This window comes from Cynocephalus volans, chromosome 5, assembly GCF_027409185.1.
Source record: "Cynocephalus volans isolate mCynVol1 chromosome 5, mCynVol1.pri, whole genome shotgun sequence".
Classification (NCBI taxonomy): domain Eukaryota; kingdom Metazoa; phylum Chordata; class Mammalia; order Dermoptera; family Cynocephalidae; genus Cynocephalus; species Cynocephalus volans.
The window spans coordinates 43,813,821-43,835,557 of NC_084464.1; the positions used below are offsets into that span (position 1 = coordinate 43,813,821).

General features: G+C 50.4%; 2 protein-coding genes across 4 annotated transcripts; both read right to left on the bottom strand.

Annotated features, from left to right (window-relative positions):
• Positions 1–128: 128 nt before the first annotated feature.
• On the bottom strand, positions 129–14,503 carry VARS1 (valyl-tRNA synthetase 1). 3 transcript variants are annotated; one of them, XM_063096823.1, is made up of 30 exons: positions 14,269–14,503; positions 13,549–13,965; positions 12,314–12,448; positions 12,084–12,222; positions 11,727–11,851; positions 11,555–11,636; positions 11,234–11,334; positions 10,972–11,099; positions 7,071–7,235; positions 6,778–6,859; positions 6,121–6,240; positions 5,925–6,033; positions 5,739–5,833; positions 5,374–5,464; positions 4,992–5,116; positions 4,800–4,903; positions 4,553–4,711; positions 4,344–4,434; positions 4,108–4,213; positions 3,947–4,017; positions 3,736–3,861; positions 3,277–3,381; positions 3,126–3,194; positions 2,962–3,040; positions 2,699–2,826; positions 2,189–2,344; positions 1,808–2,014; positions 1,628–1,739; positions 1,186–1,511; positions 129–272 (listed from the first exon to the last, which is right to left on the bottom strand). In XM_063096823.1, exons 2-30 carry the CDS (start codon positions 13,933–13,935, stop codon positions 204–206), a joined length of 3,792 nt encoding a protein of 1,263 aa, XP_062952893.1. In that variant the 5' UTR covers positions 13,936–13,965; positions 14,269–14,503; the 3' UTR covers positions 129–203. The 3 variants fall into 3 exon arrangements, with proteins under 3 accessions (XP_062952893.1, XP_062952892.1, XP_062952894.1); XM_063096822.1 differs by having other exon boundaries at positions 11,555–11,639; XM_063096824.1 differs by lacking the exon at positions 129–272 and having other exon boundaries at positions 1,193–1,341; positions 1,431–1,511; positions 11,555–11,639.
• An 893-nt stretch (positions 14,504–15,396) lies between these two features.
• Positions 15,397–21,627, bottom strand: LSM2 (LSM2 homolog, U6 small nuclear RNA and mRNA degradation associated). Its single transcript, XM_063097777.1, has 5 exons — positions 21,382–21,627; positions 20,540–20,607; positions 16,264–16,294; positions 16,087–16,146; positions 15,397–15,870 (listed from the first exon to the last, which is right to left on the bottom strand). Exons 1-5 carry the CDS (start codon positions 21,382–21,384, stop codon positions 15,745–15,747), a joined length of 288 nt encoding a protein of 95 aa, XP_062953847.1. The 5' UTR covers positions 21,385–21,627; the 3' UTR covers positions 15,397–15,744.
• Between the last annotated feature and the right edge of the window lie 110 nt (positions 21,628–21,737).

Here is a 21,737-nt window from a genome sequence, read left to right on the forward strand (position 1 = left end):
AGCCAGTGCTTCCTTCACCCTCAGCCTGCAGCCCACCCATTGCTCATACCAGCAGCCTCTGAGGACCTGGGAGCTCAGCCCTTCTGCACCCACTCCCCACCTCTACCACACACACAGACAAGAGATAATTTGTGGCAAAATATTTTATTGCTGCCCTCCCCATGGTGGACCACTGGGGGTTATGAGGGTTGGAGTAGGGTGTATCACAGCATCTTCTGAAATAGGGCAATGGCCTCATCCACCTTCCTGAGCTCTGCTTCTGTCTGTCGGAGCTGGGGTGAAACAAGGGGGTGGTGGGTGGTGAGGACCCAGGCCCAAGAGAGGAGACCCCAAACACCCAGGAGGGCAGAGGGGTCAAACTTGGAAAAACAGGTGATAACCACAGAAGGGGAGTAGTTCAGGGGTGTGGGTGCATGGCTGGCTCTGTTCCCCTCTAATTCTCACCAGCCTCCCCACCCCCTCTCTTCCACCATGGCCCAGCCTTGTGGGTCTTGCCTTTTCCCAGAGTGGTCAGTCTCTGAGGGCAAAGGGGCCTCAGAGCCCACGTGGCCTGCCCAGTGCCTCCACCTGGGCAGTAGAGCAGTCTCTGAGGCAAGTCACTCAACCATCATTTGTAAAGTGGCCGTGGTAATACTGCCTGCCCTCCAAGGGTTACTGGGAGAATTAAGTGAAGTCAAGGCTCTCTACCCCTTAGCCTCCATCACTGGTTTTCTCTGCATCTGTGCAGTTTACCCCACTGCTCCTCCCTGGAGGGGCCCAGGAGGTAAGGGGCCTGTGGGGGCACCAGGACATGAGCCTGGCTTTCCCAGGTCACTCCAGTGGGCTTAGAAGGACTGGGCCTGGGACTCCCCGACTGTGCGGTTCCCAGCCCAGCCCCAGGCAAGTGGATTTCCATGTCTGCACAGCTGAGAAGGGTACAAGGGGTCTGGCTGGAAGGCAGGGTGTCGGTTCCAACCTGCTGTATGTATAGCCCTGGGCTATATTACCCCTGGTTGCTCCTCATGTGTAAGGGGGGATCACAGGGTCCCTGCTCTAGGGATGTAGGCTCTGTGCTTCTTCATGGATTGCCCAGGGCTGGGCAGAGTCCAGCCTCAGGACTGGGCTGTGAGGAGAGTCCAGCCTCAGGACTGGGCTGTGAGGATGGAGGGAGCTGATGACATGGGAAATGCCACCCACACCACACACCTTGGCTTCATCTGCTTCCTGCACTTCTAGGGGCACCTTGACAGGGTAGCCCGAGGCAGCGCGGCGCTCCCGCAGACGCTGGGCCTGCCGCTGCGCCTCACCTCGCTTGGCCTGCAGCTTGCCCAGCTCCCTGGCCGGGTCGACCAGCCCCTGCAGCTGCAGGTGGACGGAGCAGCGGTCAGAGGCCAGGGCCACAGCACAGCCCTGCGGCACGGGAGCCCCCAGGGCCAGGACAGCCACCACACCTGCGCTGGCCAGCGCCTGCACATAGCCCGACACTGCCGACACCAGGGCACCTGTGGCCTCGTCAGCCACTTCCAGGAAACCTGCCAGGGAGGGAAGAAGGTGAGGCCTGGCCCCAAGGAGACAGGAGACCAGGCAGCCACAGCTGGACACAGGATCCCCAGAGTGGGACAGGGTGGATGTGGGGCCTGAGGCTCACAGTCGGGCCGGATCCGGGTGAGGTTGTAGTCGGCACGGAGGGAGCGCACAGCTCGCGTGATGCTTAGTGCCAGCTCGATGGCGGCTTCTGCCTCAGGGTCCTTCCAGGAGCACTGTGGGGCAGATGTGAGGGTGAGTGGGGGAACCATGCCAGATCCCTCCTCCAGGCCATACCCCATACCTCTGAGGGCTCTGGGTAGGGGGTAATGCAGAGGCTAGGGGGAGCTTGTGGCGTCCTCCGGGGCAGCCTTTGGAACAGTTCCTCGGTCACAAAGGGCATGAAGGGCGAGAGTAGCCGCAGGCCAACATCCAGGCAGGTGTAGAGGGTCTGGTGGGCACACTCAGCTGCAACCTGGTCCACCCCATTCAGTACAGGTTTCAGGCACTCCTGGGGACTCCAGAGGTACAGGGATCAGGACTGGAGGTCTAGCCTCAAGCCCTCGTTGCGCCCATGAGGACGCGGAAGGGAAGGGGTTGGCTCCTGTCTCATGGTCAACCAATGGCCAAGCTGGGCCCAGGACTCTGCTGCCCCTGTCCCCTGCCCCACCCAGCCCCTTCTCACCAAGTAGACATCGCAGAACTCATAGAGCCAGAAGCTGTACTGGGCAGTGGTGACAGCTGGGAAATCGTAGGCCTGGAAACCGTTGTTGCTGAGCCTCACAGCCTCAGCCAGCCGGCTGCGGATCCAGCGGTCCACCAGGCTCTCGTGGCCCCCAGGCTTGTGGGGAGGGGAAGTATCAGCCAGAGCCACCACATGCCCAGGGGGAGGGAGCCAGAACCTCACAGGGCAGGAATCAGGGACAAATGTGCATTAAAGGAGCCTGATGGGGCCCAAAGCAACCAAGCATGTGCCCAGTATCTGGGGGAGAAGGAACAGGCCCCAGCCACCTCGAGGGACCCCAGTGCCCTGGGCTTTCCCTGTAACTGTCTCTGTGTCTATCTCTCCCCCAAGCTATGTGGAGGCCCCTCAGTGGCAGGAGCTGGGCCTCCAGACTCCATGGCTACAACATGGACTGTGTTTGTGCCTGAGGGGCATGGGTGTTGCCAACCTCTCCACCCACTGGGCCCTCACCTGGGAGGTGGGTGATGGCATGAAACCTTTCCCAAGGCCACGGAGGGCAAACTTGGTGGCGTTCCAGAGCTTATTGCAGAAGTGGCGGTAACCCAATATCCGATTTACATCCAGGTTGATGTCACGACCTGGGTAGGGGGTGAAGTGGGAGTCCTCACCATTCTCCCTGCCAGCCCATGCCCACCAGAGGCCCAGGGTAGATGAATGGGGTGGGCCTCACAGAAGGAGGGAGGTGGCTGAGAGGGAGGTTTTAGGGGCCATACCCTGTGACGTGTAGGCGCATAGTCCAAACCGGAGAGCATCGGTGCCACACTCCGGAATCCCTGCCGGGAAGTCCGCTTTCTACGGGAGGAGGCAGAGGGAGGGGCATCCTCAGCCAGCCCTGCCCACCTCTGCTCAGGCTCTGCCCAGGGCTCTACCTCCATACCTGCCCTTCTTTAGCCTTCTCCACCTCGCTGGGATCCAGGTTGCTGTTCAGTAACTGGTCATGGAGGCCCTGAGAGTGGAGGTGGGAGTGGTCAGGTGGCGATAGCCACAGCCCCATAGCCCCTCCCCATGGGCCCAGCACCTAGCCCCACCTGCAGGGAGACTCCATGGATGACATCCAGGGGGTCAATGACATTGCCTAGAGACTTGCTCATCTTCCGGCCGTGAGCATCTCGCACGATGGCATGGAGGTAGACCTGCAGGGCAGGTGCAGGGAGGCCTATGAGGCTCAGTGCCCTCCTCCCCCGGCCTCAATGCCTTCACCAGAGCCCTGCTTCTGGTCTGCCCCTCTCTGAACCTCAGGTTCCACTGAGTAACCCCACCAGCTCATTCAGCACCTGTATGTGAATTAGAAGCACTCCCTCCTCTGTGAAAACAAAGAAAGCCCCGGCCTAGGGCACAGGAACCACTGAGTGGAACCCAGGCTACGTTTCAGCCCCACCAGCCCCGGGCCAAGCCTGCCCTGTGCCCCCAGCCATATTGAGCCTGAGCTGCTGTGGAGGGCAAGTGGGGAGGGTGGGGCTGTGGGAGGGTCTCGGCCATGTTCACACCTCTTTGAAGGGCAGCCTGCCAGTGAGCTTCAAGCCAAGCATGACCATCCGAGCCACCCAGAAGAAGAGGATGTCATGGCCTGTCTCCAGCAGCGTCCCCGGGTAGAACACACTCATGTCTTCTGACTGGGGACAGACCTGGGTGTGAAAGGGAGCCAAGTGCCCACCCCCAAGACCCCCACCCAACCTTGGCCCGGCCCCAGGGACACACCTGGTTGGGCCAGCCCAAGATGGAGAAGGGGAAGAGGCCCGAGGAGAACCAGGTATCCAATACGTCCTCATCTGGAGGAGGTCAAAGGTCAGAGGTCAGAGGGGACAGAGGAGAGGATCAGAATCCCCGCTCTGCCCCTCAACCCTCAGGCCCTGTCTTGCCTTGCTGGAGACCGATCTTGTCAGGGGACACTCCAAACTCCTTGGCCGCCTTCTCCCGGGCCTCCGCCTCGTTGCGTCCACTCACCCAGTACCGTCCGTCGGGGTCCTGCCACAGGTAGAGTGAGTACCCAAGGGGGCTCCTCTGCCTTGCCCTGACCCCTGCCCCCCACCAAGGACCTAACAGACCCATAGCTCCCCCAGATGTCCCAGTATCCAGCTCTGATCTACGTCCTCACCTCCCCAGGGGGTACTGCTGGGTCATTGACGGTGATGAAGTAGGCTGGGATGCGATGGCCCCACCACAGCTGCCGGGAAATGCACCAGTCCCTGTGAATGGGGACGTGGCGGGGGGCATGGGATCAGGGAGGTCCTGGAGGTGCTCTGGCCTGTGACCCACTTAGCCCCACACCCGGCCACCCACCCCACACCAAGGGGCCCTACACACCGGATGTTGTCCATCCAGGCATGCCACGTCCGTTGATGGGCCTCAGGCAGGATGCGGAGGTCGCCCCGTGTCACAGCAGCACTAGCAGCCTGGGCCATCTCTCCACAGCGCACATACCACTGTGGCCGCAGCAGAGGCTCCACTATGTCCTTAGAACGGCTGGGGGTACACGTGGGGTGGGGAGGCTAGAAAGTGAGTACTATGAGGAGCCCCCCACCTTCCCACCCTCCCTGGTCCCCACCCTCACTTGCAAAGCGGCACCACCATGGGGTTGTCTTTGGTGCCACGGAACAGTCCCTGCTCCTTCAATGCCGCCAGCACCACCTTCCTGGCCTCAAACCTGGGCAGGCCCTGGGTGGGAGAGAGGCCTCATCATGGCAATGCCTAGGTACCCCTTGGTCTCTTCCAACCTGGGTCTCTGTGCCCCAGGAAGCCTCACCAGGAAAGGCGGGGGCACGTTGACCAAGGCCCCGCGGGAGTCTATGATGCTGATGGCCTCCAGCCCGTGCCGTTGCCCAACCTCATAGTCATCCTGGTCGTGTGCAGGCGTGATCTTCACCGCACCTGTTGTGTACAGAGGGATGGCCAGGGTCACCAGGGGCTCCATGGAGTTCCTTCCCACACTCACCTCTTTTGTTGAAGGATGTGGCTCCCAGACTACCCCTGGCCCCCACCTCCCCAATACAGTCCCCTGAGAACCAGCCAGGTCCTGTCTGTTCACTTGAAATTTTCTTTTTCTTTGAGAGAGAAGATGGAAGGCTGGCGTGTGCCTTGTGAGCTCTAGTCTCCTCCTCTCCCCATAGGACCAGCTCTTTGCTCACCTGTGCCAAATTCCATGTCTACAAAATCATCAAAGACAATAGGGAGGCTCCGAGACAGGAATGGGTGAATCACACTCTTCCCCTTCAGGTGCTGGGGACAGAGGGACATGTAAAAAATGCACGAATGCTTGGGTCTGGGTCCCCCCTATCCAGGGCCCTGACTCACCCAACACCCAAACTCCCCCAAACAGTCAACAAGGGGTCCATCTTCAGGGCTGAGAAAGGAGCCAGAAGATGAGTTTCTAACCCAATTTTCTCTCCTCAGTCAGGGGCCTCAATCCCCATTCCCCACACCCCACATAAGAGCAGGAGCCCTCTTCTGGCCAGCATTCCTCCCCCAGCTGCAGGCAGCACTCCCACCCCACCTGGTATCTGTGATCTTTGGGGTGCACAGCTACGGCCACATCTCCCAGCATGGTCTCGATCCGAGTCGTTGCTACCACCACCTCTTCGTCACTGTCTGGAGTGACAGAGGCCTTGTGGTCTCAGCCCTGGCCCCTTCCTGGCCCTCAATCCCACCCAGCCCAGGATCCTGGTACCCTGGCTCCCACCTGAGCCTTGGACCTTGTATGCAAAGGACACGAGGACCCCAAACTCCACCTTCTCCTTGTAGCCAGGCACAGAGAGCAGGGTGCGACCTATCAGCTCCTTCTTATCTACCTGTAAGATGGGTGTTTAGTAGTGGCCCAGGGGCTGAGGCCGGGGGCAGATTAGAGATGGAGATAGGCGAAGGTGGAGGGGACACACCTCAATGTCAGAGATGGCAGAGTTAAGAGTGCAAGACCAGTTGACAAGGCGGGTACTGCGGTAGATGACGCCATCCTCGTGAAGCCGGACAAAAGCCTCTGTTACAGCTGCTGAGAGTTTCTGGAGTGGGGCAGGGAGACGTCAGAGAGATGAGCCTTGATGCTTTGAGGTCCAGGCAGACACCCAAGGCAGCAGGGTCCAGTGAGGCCTGTCCTGTCCAGAGTCCCACCTGTCCAGCACACAGGCCCCTCTGAGGAGAGTACTTTTCTAGAGGGGGAGAGGGGACTATGGGAGCACAAGGGCAGGCAACAAGCCTGGTGATACAGAAGACTGCAGGAAAGCCTCAGCTGGGGACAGGTGCTGGTGCAGAGAATTCTGGGAGTTCTGGCTCATAGGAGGGGGAGGCCCCATTATGTGCTGCCTGGAGGAATTTGGAGCTCCCAGAGTAGGCACAGAGAATACAAAGGGCCATGACATGGGAACAATCATGATGCAGGGTAGAAAGTGTCATACAAGTGTCAGCTGAGCCCTCAGTGGCATCCTAGGAGTGGGCTCACCTCCTCAGGGAGGGCCGCAGCGCATGCGCTCTCTTTTGTGGGGGTCCCACCCTGGGGAGCCTCCTACTCCCACTCCAGCCCTGAGACCCCTCCTACGCACAGGGTCCATAGTGAAACAGGCTCGATCCCAGTCCAAGGAACTGCCGAGCTTCTTTAGCTGGTGGTAAATACGGTCACCTTTCCTGGAAGTGGACAGACAAGCCAGGAAGCACTCAGGACTGGGCTGGAGGGAGACACTGGCTAGCTGATGGGGCAGTGTGGGAATCACTCATCCCTCTGAAATTGACCCAGGCCCTGGAGCCAACTGACCCTCTGTCTCTATGACAGAGGTCTTTTCTGGACAGGGGACTGGGAGGCAGGGCTGCAATGCCCACGGGGATGCCGCATACTCACTCCTCCTTCCACCTCCAGACCTCCCGCAGAAAGGCTTCGCGGCCCAACTGGTGCCGGCTCAGCCCCTGTTCACGCCATAGTTTCTTCTCCACCACCACCTGGGTGGCAATGCCTGCATGGTCACAGCCAGGGTTCCACAGGGTGGTCTCCCCACGCATGCGGTGCCTGTGGAGGAACAGAGGGTGAACCGGGCTGGTGCAGCCTGGCACCAAAGAAAGCAAAGGCTTCTGAGTGGGGAGTCAATGGACTCTCAGGAAAGAAAGGAGAGACTCAAGCTCGTACCCTCCTGAATCTAAAAGCAGTCAGGGAGACATTTGCAAGAACAGCCAAGGCAATCTTTAAAAAGATCAAAAAGGAAGCTCTTAACCAACTGGATAGCAAAACATATGACAAAGTTATGATTACTAAAATAAGTTGCTACACAGGAACAAAGTAACAGATCAGCAGAACAAAACAGTGTCTGGAAACAGATCCAAGCAAATTTAGTATTTATAAAGGTGACATTTCATATCAGTAGGATAAGGATAAACTATTCAATATATTTGGGACAACTATTAATTATTTGGAAAAAATCTCCCAACTTCCCAATATTAACAAAAATAAACTCTAGACTAAAGAACATAAGACAAAATTATGAGAAAAGCATTATAAAATGATGTAGTTTCCAAAAATAAAGAGTAACATAAACATATTTATAACTTTGAGGTAGGACTTCTTCTGCAACAAGAAACAAAAGCTAAAGTTGCAAAGAACATCAGTAAATTGACTAGATCAAAAGGCAAAAAACCTTGGCTCTTCCTTTAAGTGGCCTAAAGTGATCTGTGAAAATGGTTCACTCTTCAGTTGACCCAGAAAACCCCACAAAATCATGCAAATCAAGAGGTTCAAATCTTTGTGTTCACTTTAAGAACACTTGTGGAACTGCCCAGGCCATCAAGGGTAGTAGGCATATCAGAAAAGCCACCAAGTGTCTGAAAGATATCACTTTACAGAAGCAATGTGTACTAACTGGTGTTAGAATGGTGGAATTAGTATGTGTGCCCAGGCCAAATAGTGCGGCTGGACACAGGGTTGGTGGCCCAAAAAGAGTGCACACTTTTTGCTGCACATGCTTAAAAACGCAGAGTGATGCTGAACTTAAAGGTTTAGATGTAGATTCTCTGGTCATTAAGTATATTGAGTTGAACAAAGCACCCAAGATGTGCTGCTGCATTTACAGAGCTCATGGTCGGACCCATACATGAACTCCCCCGCCACATTGAGATAATCCTTACTGAAAAGGAACAAATTTTTCCTAAACCAGAAGAGGAGTGGGCACAGAAGAAAAAGATATCCCTGAAGAAACTGAAGAAACAAAAGCTAATGGCATGAGAATAAAGTCAGCATAAAATAAATTCAGATAAAAGTTAAAAATACATATATATAATCTTGGAGCAAAAAAACCTCTAAGTATAAAAATAAGTGTAAGACAATTTGGGAGAAAATAACTGGAAGCTGTTAATGTTTTAGGGAATTAATCAGGAAATGAACTGGATGATAGAGATACTCACATCATTTTTATGACCTTTTAGAATTAGTAGGCCCATTAAAGTGGGGGAGAGGAAATTACTATAGAAACACAATAACCCTGTATTTACACAATATTTCCAATGACTCATCAAACTGTATTATACTCAGTACTTTCAGAGATCTATTTATCCTCCTATATTCAGATCTTGATGATAGGTATTGGAGCAAGTTCATTCCCTTGCAGACAACAGATATTCAAGAAACGTTGCTTACCTGCCACAGGGGATATGAACAATGTAACAGTACTTAAAGAAATTTGTGGAAAGAGAAAAAAAATTGTGAAAAATAGAATTTAAAAATATGCATCTTTCCATAAACTTTTTGAAGTACCTTCATATTTTACAAACTCCAAGATGCTGTTAGGTGTTACTGTTAAAGAAGTGAAGTGTAAGAAAAGAAGATAGAAGTATTGTTTCACTAAAAGTATCCCTTGGGATGCATATAAACATGGCAAAAAATAAATCAGTACATGTCATGAATAACTATAGAAAAGCATCCTATTCTCTGCTTGAAGAAAAAAATATATAGTTATACAACTCACTTTTCTTTCTTTTTTTTGGCGGCTGGCTGGTAAGGGAACCCTTGACCTTGGTGTTACCAGCACCACACTCTCCTAAGTGAGTTGCATGTCATTTTTGATTCTAAAATGTTAACATATCAAGTCTAACAGAGCTTGACAAAGGAAAAAAAAGAAAGAAGTAAAATGTTGATGTAAATCTATTCCATTAAAGTAATGGGAGTTTCTAACATTTTTCTTTTTTTCTAACATTTTATTTAAATCATGTTCATTGGAAAAAATATTTCTACCTTAAGAGTTTTTATAAGTGTTAATTCCTTCCTCATGTAAACAACTTGGCCATTACACGTTGTATGTATTTAATACAACTGTTTATACAGCTCTCAGTTCCTTGCAAAATGCTCAGTCAGAACATTGCATCCCCAGGGCCCACAGCAGGGCTGGCACATAGTGATGTCCAATAAATAGTTCTTTACCAAATTAATTTACTAAGTAAGACATTAGAAAAAAATTCTCAAATTTAAAATATAATACATAAACCTTAATTTCCAAAGATGATAAGTTGTTTTAAAATCCTTTTTCAGGAAATTTGTTACCTAGAACAATGGACTTTGTAGCTGTTACCAATTATTAACAGTGGGGGGAAAAAAGCAATAGAAAACAGGAGAAACATTTACAATAACAGCAGAAATGCAATACAGTAACAGAATATGATGAGAAAATATTTACAATATACATAAAAAATAAAAAAATCAATACCCATAATTGGTAAAGAATTCTCCAACAAACTAATTAAAAAAAGAAAAACATCAAAGAACCAAAAGAAAAATGGGCAAAAGATAGGTACAGAAAATTCACATGAGGGAAAACTGACTGGCCAAGAAATATACGAAAAGAGACATGGCCTCAATAGTCATCAGAAAAACATCCAGTAAAATAACAGGTATCATTTTTTGCCCATCAGATTGACAATAACAAAAACCAATAACACCCAAGGTTGACAAGGACAGGGAAATAAATACCTTCACATGCAATTCATGGAGGTATAAATCAGTAAGGCCGTTCTGGAGGGCAACTGGGCACCTTCATGTGAACTTAATATAGGCATATCCCTGCCAATCTAGCAGTTTTGCTTCTTGGTAGGTACACCCGGGAAATCCTTCTACACATGCTTGAGCAAGCATGGACAGGGATGTGTATTCCAGCAAGGTTTTCAACAGAGAAAAATTAGGAACAATCATTAATAAAAAAGGGAGATATCCACACTTTATAACACTATGGAGCAATTAAAAAGAATGAAGTCAGTCTGTGTATAAGGACAACAAAGATCTCCAAGAGAAACTGTTAAGTGTAGAATAAGATGTTTAGTGGTGAGAACTTTATGTTAAAAAAATAGAAAAGAAAAACTCACCCAAAAGAAAAACTATAAATTTCTATGGGTACATGTATACATAAGGAAAGATCTGGGAAGATACGCATCAAAATAATAATGGCTATAGCTCAGTTGGTTGAACATGGTGGTGATAACACCAAGGTCATGGGTTCGGATCCCTGTACTGGTCAGCCACCAAAAAAAAAAAAAAAAACAGAGAAGGGAGAGAAGAGGAGCGTTTGTGAGTGGGTGTGCTGGATGGGATCACCTGAGGAGGCAAGAATGCTAGTGATCAGATGGGAATGACCTAGAGAGAGAAGTGTAGGGCCACTGTGAGGCGGAACTGAGGGCCAACACAGAAGAGAGGCCGGGAGGGCGCAGTCAGGAAAGAGAAGAGAGCCAGAGAGGGCAGAGGGAACCAGCAGGAGATGCAGACAGCTCACCATCGAGTCAGGGAGTCCTGGATGGCATTGGTGAGGGCGTGGCCCAAGTGCAGGGAGCCTGTCACGTTGGGGGGTGGGATACACATCATGAAGATGCCTCGGGGATTTGGTGCTGACACACCAGGACGCTGATGGTGGAGAAGGATGGCACATATTAAGGCCTCATGTCACCTCTTTTGGCCGCCTCCCAGACAACGTGTCCTTCAGCCCTGCCCTTCCCCACCCTCATCCCCTCCAGGCCTGGGCGGCAGTGCCCACTCACCCCATACTCTGGCTTAAAAAAGCCCTGCTGCTCCCACCAAGGGTACCAGGCGGCCTCAACATACTGAGGGCTGTAGGAGTCGGGCATGGTGCCACTGACATCTGAGGGAGAGGAGGGGAGGGCTAAGTGCTGAAGTTGGGAACACCTGGGAAGGCGACAGGCCAGCAGAGAAGGACCAGCGCATTTTTTGCTCACATCACAGGACAGGCATAGGGTGGGGAGCCTGCACGAGGCAAAGGGATAGGAGCAAGGACAGAGCAAGAACGAGTAAAAACTGGGAAGGAGCAGTTGAAGGGTGGGGTCCCTTTCCCCTCCTAGTACCTTTCTTTTCCCCAGGTGGGGTTGGGAGGTCATAGGTAATGACCCTAGGATCCTGTTTCTCCCGCTTCTCTGGTTTTGGTTTCTTCTATTTGGAGGAAGAAGGTATTGGTCCAGCATCAGCTACCCCACTACGGCACCAACCTTCCTTCCAGCTCCACCCTCAGCCTCTCACCACCCCTGGAGATGGCTGGTGCTGTTGGGTCTTCTGCTTCTGTTGGAATTTCTCTAGCTTCTCCCGTTTCTTTGCCTCTTTCTTGAGCTGAGCAGCTGTTTTTGGGGGTGCAGCGACCTCAGGGCCTGCATGGAGGCAAAGAAATTCAGACTCAGCCTGCTGAGGACTCTGTGAACAGTGCTACTGTTTCAGATGGGCTATTTTGGCTACCCAACGGCTAGCCCAAGCTGCCCTCCAATTTTACCCTCTTGCAGACCCTTGCTCCAGTAATTATGCCATTTCTGAGAGAAAAAAGAAAGTGAGTTTCATGGAAAGCCCCAGAGGAGCCCATACCTCCCACCCCTCACCCTTCCTTACCTGGCTGTTGAGAGAGAGGCCTGGCCCCTGAGTACAGAACCACTTCTCCCAGCACAGCTCGGAATTCTGGCTGCTGGACACACGTGATGAACCAACGAGTCATATTACCCCAGATCCGGCGGGCAGAGGAGTCCAGGACCTGGGACAGAAAAGAAATGACTATCCCTAGTCACCCTACAGTGAGGTCTGGGGGGAGCACCCTTGTTCTTCCCCAGGCCCCAGTGACTCACGTATCGGAAAGGCAGCAGCAAGGCTGTGACAGCTGCCAGGTCAGCCAGAGTGGGGGCCTCCCCGGCCAGGTAGGTGTGCAGCCGAAGCCATTCCTCCAAGGGGCTCAGGGCCTGGCCCAGTGCCCCCAGTGCAGCCTGGCAGGAAGGGGAAAAGATGCGAGACAAGGCTTAGGCCACCTCATTCCCTACCCCATCTCCCACCCCAACTCAATCCATTTGGCTTCGCTCCACTCCCACTCACACAAATCACCACCTCTGAGGCCAGTTTCTTATTCAAATGGTGATAATAAAAGTACTACTCTGATTCATCCAACTAATCCCTACTGAACACTTATTATGTGTCAGATGCAATATATTAAGCACAGAAGTTAGAGTAAAGATTATATGAGGCAACATAGTAATTGCCAGGTCCAGGGCATCTACAAATTTTTACTAAGCACCTCTCTAAGGAATGAGGCAACACCACCAACAGACAGAGCCTTGATCTGGTAGAGTTTACATTTAGTGGGGGGATAATAAATGAGCAAAGATTTAATATATTACCCTATTTTTCTTAACTCCTATGGAAAAAGCAGGATGAGGGGAACAGGGAATTCCAGGGAGAAGGACTCTTTTAGATAGGGTGATCAAGATATGAGGGAGAAAGGGTTGATGTCACATATTCATCCATCCATTCATTCATTCAAGAAATATTAAGTACCCACAATGTGCTCCATACCCTGCAAGGAGGTGGAGTTTTAAGTACACTGAGGCACAGCCCTGCTCTGGAAGGATTTACAGTTACAGTCCGGTGAGGTTCTCTCTGCTCTCCTTAACTCCTCTCCCTACTCATTTCATTTCTCCTTTATCTCCTCCCAGCAACTGTCATCTCTCCCTCACCCAGTCTTTTCCTACAATTCAAAGTAACCTCTATTCTCTCCAGTTTCAGACTCATCACCTTTTACTCAGAGACTTTAAAAGGCCTGACACTAGACTATGTGCTCTGCACACATTTTTTAATCTCATTAACTCAGTGAGGTAGGTATTGCGTTAACTAGTGTTTTCACACATACAAGAAAATGAAGGCTCAGACTATTTAAGAACCTGCCCAAGGTTACCATACCAGGTGGCAATCTGAGACATGATCAATCTTCTTATACATCTGACGAGCCATCTTCCTGTCTCATTATCCATTCTAATCCTTGCCTCCTCGCTCTTACTTTCCCCCCTCCCAATCTTCTCTCCTCCCCCCTCACCTGGGGGTCCTGGGCAGAGCTTCGGAGTCCCAGGGCTGGCAGCGTTGCCCCACAGGCAGCTGGTATTAGCTCCGTGTCGGCGTAATTGACCCACTGTTGGACAAGGACAGCTGCCCGGCTACCCCCAGGGCCCCCCAGGCCTGCTGGCCACAGCAGCTGGGCTACAGCCGTGGCCCCCCACACCCAGAGCCCACCGGGCCCCTGCTCCAGGGCCGGCAGGCGGGGTGGGGGAAAAGAAGTCCTGCTGGCCGGGGGCGGCTGGAGACAGACGCGGGGGTGGGCTCCTCCCCATCCGGGACCCTCCCCAGCCTCCCCATAGCGAGCGGCTATGAGGGCTCGGAGGCTGGGGAAGGCATCTGGGTGAGGGGAGACGTAGAGGATGGACATGGTTATGGAGTCCGAACGAGGTGGAAAAGCCTGAGAAAGGGAGGAGAGAGACAGGGGAAGACTGAGGGACCCAGGAGGGTCCTATATCTGAGTACAGAGGGGACGCTCAAGGGGGCGGGGTTCTAACGCAGGCGCCTGAGACCCCCATAACTGGGGGTCTGGCTAGGCCTCAGGAGCCAAGGGCCCAGCTCTCAGAGTCGCAGTAACAGCGGGCAGCGCCTGGGAACGAGGGGGGCTGGGGGCTCCCCACGATCGCGGGGCCTCGTGGGTGTGGAAGGTTCTCAGCAGCTGGTCGGCGTCCGGTAGGACGCGGTTCGGGCGACGTGTACGTACTGGAGGGAGGTGGTCAGGCTGGGCCGGAATCCACCTCACAGCCGGGCGCCGGCCGCACCTGGACTGGCCAGCAGGCCGGGGCGGAGGAGTCCGGCGGGCGGAGACGGTGGGCGGCTCTCCAGGCGACCCTCGCTCCCTGGGACCGCCGCCTGAGCAGCCGGCGCCCACGTGTTCCCCCCTTTGTGACAGAGAACGTTTCCGGGCCCGCGGGTCCTGGCGGGGGCGGCCGTGCCCCGCCTGTGTGTGCACGCGCGGCCCTGCCCGACACGGCCCCGGGGCCGCGCCGTCCGCCGCGCTCACGAGGAGCGGTGCGGGGTTGTGGGACCCGGGACAGGACAGGAGGACGCCCCCGGGGACCGCGCTCCCGTCAGGCGCCGCCGCGGGCACCCCGCGCGGGTCCTCCGGCCGGGGCGCGCGGGCGGCGCCCAGTGGGCAGCGGGGGAACTGTTCGGCCGAGAGGGTCAGGCCGGCCGGACAGGGAAGGGCGTGCCCCAGCGAGCACCCAGGGCACGCGCCCAAGGGGAGGTCCGTTTGGCCAGGCCCCGGGAGTCCTTCCTCCCGAGCCTCATTTCCTCATATATGAGAAGAGGGCCCCGCTAGGTGGCCTTTAAGGTGCCCTTAATGCTGAGAATCCTCATCTATATCGAGAACTCGTGTTTGATAAATGGTTTGGTAATTCCGACATAACTTCTCTCCACAATATAAATTACGTCGCTTGTTTGTTTTTATCTTCTATAGATATTAAGAAAAAGCGTATTGGTTTGGCTGGGTTGAGGAAGAAATCCAGTAACACTAAGTGTATTTTGGTGTCTCATAACATTGTCACATTAATGGAAGGACAAGGAGATGGAAGGGCAGCAAGCACTCCACTTGTAGGTACAGTATAAGCAAAAGGCCAGAGGGAGAACATTGTACGTAGGTTATGTTTAGGAAACATGGTGTAGTCCAGTTGTGGTTTTATATGCTTTATACCAAGGAGAGTAGGGGCAGATAATGCTGGCAAGTTGGGTTGGATTCTTTGCTGGGAGAATGGAGAGCAACAGGGCTTGAATGAATTCAATATCCTTTTCCACCCTCCAGCCCCCTGCCCAAAACACAGAGCACAGAACCAGAACTCAAATTTGCATCATAAATTTTATTCCCGATGCGGGACAGATTCCTTCCATCCCCAAAATGAATCCCATGCTGCCCTGGAACGACCTAGGAAATCTCCCACCATATCTCCAGAAAGGAGTGAGAAAGGCAAGCGCTGGGGACGGGAAAGCTTTTCAGTTCCCCAGCTTACTCATCCTCCTCTTCTCAACAGAGGATAGCTGCTCCCCACTATTATTCCTCTCATCCACTCATCCTTTGGGGGGAAAAAAAGAGCCATCACTATTTTAAAAAACCACCTCGAGTATTGGGGGGAGGAGTCCCGAGCTGGGAATGAGGTTATGGGTCACCAACGGAAGAGGGAGGGGAAGAGGAGAGCTGCCATCACTGTTTCTGCTGCAGGGCTTCTTTCCTTGCCGCATCCTGTAGCAACTGTGTGTCAACCTCATCTGCTGGCAACTGCACATAGCGGACCACTGAACCCCGGATGAAGCAGTTCTTCACTGATAACTAGACAAAGATAGACAAATGTGAAAACACCCTTAAAAATGCTCTCTGGGCTGGCTGGTTAGCTCACTTGAGAGAACGTGGTAGTGATAACACCAAGGTCAAGGGTTCAGATTCCCATACTGGACAGCTGGTAAAAAACAAAACAAAATGTCCTCTAACCACCCAGGGGCCTCCTGTTTTGGAGGTGTTTCCTTTTCTCCCCCATCCCAAACTCACCATGTGAGGATATTTCTCAGGGTCTGTGACACTGATGTCAGTTAGTTTGATGTTGAGATACTAAGAAAGGAAGATGAACACCATCATTAACACTACAGGCAAGACACAAGTACCCAACCTCTAAGCTTTCCCCTCTCCTTCCCCAAGAACCGATTTGGGGCCCTTGCTTTATCTCACCTGATCCACAGAATGGAGGGTTCCACAGATGCTGTCAAGAGCAGAGGGAGGAAAGAACCAAGTTAGTTCACACCAAAGTCAACATAGAGGTGACTTCAGAGCTGGGATGAGAACTTGGTTTGGGGAAGTCAAGGACTTAAGGAAGCCAGAAAAGATGGAACAAAAAAGGGACAATCCTAAGCCCTGGAGTAGGAAAGACAGAGTTGCCAGAGTGGTTTATTTTAGACCCCACATCTTCTCTCCCTACAACAACCCATTTGTAATAGGTACCAATAAACAGCTGTTATTGGCTAGCCCTATGTTCTGCATAGTATTTATAATCTTTACAACCATCTTACAAGCTAGCTATTACCATCCAGGAGCTCAGAGAGGTTGGTAACATGCCAGAGTTTAGAACAAATAAACAGGCACTGTAGTCCAGGTCTTTCTGACCCCTAGAACCATCAGCTATTTTCAAACATTTATTGTTTTTGAACCAGAGTTGCACACATAGATAAGGGTAGCCAGCACTGCTCTTGATGATGCAGGCATGAGCGATGTCTTCTCCCTTCCCCAATCCTCCAGCCTCCTGATATGTTAATGAGGAATGCTATCAAAGCACCAGTGTTCCAAGCCATGCCACCTCCCTCCCAACTTCTTTTATTTCTGTCAATGGCTTCAACACTTTTAAGTCTCACAACCTCAAATGCTATGAGTTGTACTTCTTTACCCTCCATGCCCCATGAATCCCCATCATCAGCTGACTTCAATCATTTCTATAATTCGTTTTCTAGTTTGACTTCTGCAAACCAAGGTCTTACTACTTTGCATCTCAATCCAGTCCAGCCTTCCATGTGGCCACGTTGATCATAACTATTCTGCCTGTCATCACCATATTCTAAATTCCTTAGAACCATCATTCTCAAACACTGATGTGTACTCAAAAGGTTTCATGAGTCCACAACAAAAGATGAAACATAGGATAATTGTAGTGGATTGAATTTTGTGCCCCCGAAAACTCACTGAGGCTTGAATTGTCTCCCAAGTTTTATGTATTAGAAATTTAGACCCCACGGGCCGGCCCCGTGGCGCACTCGGGAGAGTGCGGCGCTGGGAGCGCAGCAGCGCTCGCGCCTTGGGTTCGAATCCTATATAGGGATGGTTGGTGCGCTCGCTGGCTGGGCACGGTGCGGACGACACCAAGCCAAGGGTTGATCCCCTTAACGGTCACAGAAAAAGACAAAAAAAAAAAAAAAAAAAAAAGAAAGAAACTTAGACCCCACTGTGACTGTTAAGAGGGTGGGAAATCCTATTATGCTAATTGAAAGGTGGAGCCTTGAAGAGGTGATTGGATTATAGGACCGTGTAGTAGTGAATGGATTAAAAATGGAGGTCGGGGCATGGTTCTGAGGGCTTTAAAAGAAGAGGAGAGTCCGTCTTTCTCTCTCTGCTCCCTCTGCTTCCACCATCTTGCAATGTGAGACCCCTGGGTCACTGTCACCACCAACAGATGGACTTTGGACTTCCTAGCCTCAGAAACTGTAAGCAATAAATTTCATTTTCTTTATAATTACCCAGTTCTGTGTGTTTTGTTATAAGCAACAAAATGGATTAATACAATAATAAAGTGTGAGTGAGTAATGGTGTCCTAAAGGTTGCCAATAGTTTTTTCCTAGGAATAATTGATTCTTAATTGTCCTTCCTATTTTTTTGATATTAAAAAAAACTTTTAAAATAAAATGGTCATAATAAATGGCAGTTCTAAAAATATTTTTATCTTGCCAAAAAAAAAGTTCTCTGTTGGACCCCCATTTAAAAAAAATTTTACGTCTTTGAAATTCAATGTCTGAAAACTACTTCCTCAGTGGTGTTCTCATATCCCTAGCTGCTGTAAAGCCTTTGACAGCACCCCACCATCTGCAGCAGTGAAATAACTTTCAGAAATTGTAAGCAGTGTCATTTCATTCAGTTCCTTAAAGAGAAGACATGGCACAAAAGTGGTCTGACAATAACATGAGAGAAAGAGCTTTTCTCTCAACCCAATGGATATGTCCTTTGCTTTATGTAGGGCCCAGGGTTATAAAACAACAATTAGGCTTGCCATGTGGAAGAGAGACACAGCCACAGCCACAGCCACAGCCACAGACATACACAGACACACAGACACACACACACACAAGTCATCTCACAGAAGTGCCTAAGGCTGGTTTTGATTTTCATGTTTGTCTTGCCCTACGGCCCCAACCTAAACACCATCAATACCATCTGCACTGCCAGAACCATAAATGGCAACCTCTGTTCTAAAAGACAAAGGCCTTCAAGTTCTCTCCTCACCATTCCCTGCCATGTCAATGTTTCCCCCGCCAAGAAATTAACTCACATAGAAATGTGGAAGACATTTTGGGAGGGAATACATTGATCCAATCTTCCTAAAGGACAATCAGGTAATAGGTATCAATACTGTAAATGTACATTTCATTTAGGATTTTTTTCTAAAGTAATAATCAGATATGTACAAAGATGTAAGCAAGGAGACATTTTATTTAAAGGACTTTTGGTAAAGAAATAATCAGATGTGTACAAAGATGTAAGCAAGGAGACATTTTATTTAAAGGACTTTTGCTAAAGAAATAATCAGATGTGTACAAAGATGTATGCAATCAAATGTACAGGGCAGTGTTTTTTGTAAAAACAAAGAACTGGAAACAGCATAAGTGATCAATAGCAACGGTTTGGTTAAATTATATAATTTAATATAAATTATATTAATATATATAATAAAATTGCCCTCTCTAATAAAAATGCCCTTCAGACATTAAAAATACTAAAGATCAACTTTATTAACACAAAAAATATCCACAACATACTGCAAGTTTCACAACTGCATAGAGAATATGATCCTGTTTTTCAATTAAAAAAAAAAAAGCCACACAGATTTGAATTTCAGTACTAGTTTTGTAGAATTTTACAAGTTTCTCAGCCTAAGATTCAGTTTCCGCATATGTAAAACTGAAACAATAGTATGTATCATAGAGATGTCCAGTTGGCCCACTTGGTTAGAGCTTGGTACTAATAACACCAAGGGCAGGGGTTCAGATCCTCTTACTGGCCAGCCACCAAGAAAAAAAAAAGTAAATATCATGTAGGGGTGTTGTGAGAATTAAATGAATTAATAAATGTAAAGTATTCAGAATAGTGCCTAGTTAATAGGAGGTTTTCAAATGTTAGCTATTTTTTTTCTTTAAGCACCTATTATATACTTGGTCTATACTAGGCATTAGATACACAGTGGTAAGCTTAAATGTGGTCCCGGCCTCGTAGGAAAAACAGGCCATAAACAGAAAACATATTTCTATGAAATCACAATTTGAAAAGCAGCCACTAGGAAGAAAACAGACTCTACGACAGAGGGGTCAACTTGGCTAGAAGTACCAGGAAAAGTCTCTCCAAGGAAACAGCTATAATCCAAGTCCTCAAAGATGATTAGGGGCCCATGATACAAGTGGGTACGGGATGTAAAAGCCGTTCAGACAGAAAGGACTGCATTAGTCTTTTAGATTTTCTTCAACAAAAGGGGGACTATGCCACATATGCTATTCTACAACAGCTTTCTGTATCAGTACATCTCATTCCTGTGACAGCTATATAACATGAAGTACCTCAACCTAATTAACCTATTACCTTTTGATGGGTTAATAATGGATGGAGATTTAAGTTGGTAGATAGATATTAAAGTTGTTTCCAATTTTTGGCTATAAAAAATAAAGCTATAAACATCTTTGTACACATATCTTTACTTATGTAATTGATTCTCAAGTTTCTAGAAGTTGGATCAAAGCAGTATATAATTTTTTTTTTTAAAAGATGACTGGTAATGGCATCTTAACCCTTGACTTGGTGTTCTCAGCACCACGCTCTCTCAAGTGAGCTAACTGGTCATCCCTATATAGGGATCCGAACCCTTGGCCTTGGTGTTATCAGCACCACACTCTCCCAAGTGAGCCACGGGCCGGCCCCAAAGCAGTATATAATTTAACTATAAAAAAACTATCTTGGTTTTGTAAAAAAATGTTATTGATGCCTCCCCATCCTCTGACCTCTCTAGTACTTACTCTTGCTTTGTACTGTTTTCCAATACATGATACAACTCCGGAGCTAATCTATAAGTTTAAGGTACAAACCATTGACTTCCATATCTTTCCCACCTTACCTAGACCTCAGCTACTTGTCTAATTAAAGAGGTTCCAGGGCTCTGTGCACACCCACCCCCTACAGACTTGTTGGAATAGGTACTTACCTCAGGTCATTCTTGAGTTCCACCACCACGTCCTTGCCCACAAGGGACTTGAAAAAGGAGTAGAAGAGCTATTGGATAAGAGCGGGAATACCATCACATGGGGAGGGACATGGTAGGGAGGAGTGTCCCCCGTCAGTATTATCAAATACTGGTACTGCATTAGTCTTTTGTTTACCCTTTACATTTTAACAAAAGGCGGACGATGCCACATACGCTATCCTGCATCACCTTTCGGTATCAGTACTTCTCATTCCTATGTTACAGCTATATAATATGGAAGTAATAAATTAACTGGTACTGGGATCTCCACCGCCATCTCTGGCAGTTCTCAAAACTTCATAGCAAAGAATTCTCGGTTGACAGGGATGAAAAGGCTACAGTCCAAATGATTCTGCACACTTCATTGAATTCTTCATTTAAAGCCCCAGAGACTCTGCCCTGCACCGCTTGGCCTTCACGGCCCGTCCTCTCAATAGACCACCCCTCTTGGGGTCCCTATCCACTCCTTCCAGTGAACTGCAGAAAGCATCCCACCCGCACTCTCCCAAAGCCTGGACTCCGGGAGAGAAATGCCCCTTGAAGTCTAGCTTTTCCGTCTCCTGCTTTCCCCGCCGTGCCTCTCAAGGAGTTATTGAGGTTTTTTTCCTCGTACAGGAAAACAAAGCCCCTTTACTCCGAGGCGACTCCTCACAGAACTTGAGACGCAAAACTAAGGATGGAAGGGAAAACCTCGGGCCTAATGCCAGCCCGAAGGGGCAAAGGCCGAACTCCCACCCCGCCCCCAACCGTCCGAAGCGCCCGCGCTCCCCAAGGGCGCCCCCTTGTGACGTCACGGTACCCACCATAGTGCTGGCGCCGCGGGCTGCGGGCCCGGGAAGGAGAGGGCCAGGTGCCGCGGACCGGAGGCCGGGCGGGAACCGGAGCGCGAGCCCGCGCGTGGGGCAGGGCGGGGTCGCACAGGCACGGCGGGAAGTGCCTTGGGAAGTTCCAAGTACTGAAGGGGAGAGAGCGGCAGCCTCGCGGCTCGGGAAAAGCAGGCGTGGCGGAACCGAGGGGGACGAAGCTGCCGCGAAAGGGGCGGGCCTTCCTGCCTGCCGACTTCCTCCTGGGCGGCCGGCTCCTACCGCGCAGGCGCGGGCGGCCAGGGCCTTCGCGAAACCCCGCCACCTCTCCTCGAAAGTTTTGTTTCCTACGAAAG

Coding starts and splice junctions, on each gene's coding strand:
- LSM2 (XM_063097777.1), bottom strand. Junction 16,147..16,263: donor CCCTCCATTCTGTGGATCAG/GTGAGATAAAGC, acceptor TTCCTTTCTTAG/TATCTCAACATCAAACTAAC. Junction 15,871..16,086: donor CTGAGAAATATCCTCACATG/GTGAGTTTGGGA, acceptor ATCTTTGTCTAG/TTATCAGTGAAGAACTGCTT.
- VARS1 (XM_063096822.1), bottom strand. CDS start 13,935: ATGTCCATCCTCTACGTCTCCCCTCACCCAGATGCCTTCCCCAGCCTC. Junction 6,860..7,070: donor GTCTGGAGGTGGAAGGAGGA/GTGAGTATGCGG, acceptor GTCCACTTCCAG/GAAAGGTGACCGTATTTACC. Junction 4,904..4,991: donor ACGTGCCCCCGCCTTTCCTG/GTGAGGCTTCCT, acceptor TCTCCCACCCAG/GGCCTGCCCAGGTTTGAGGC.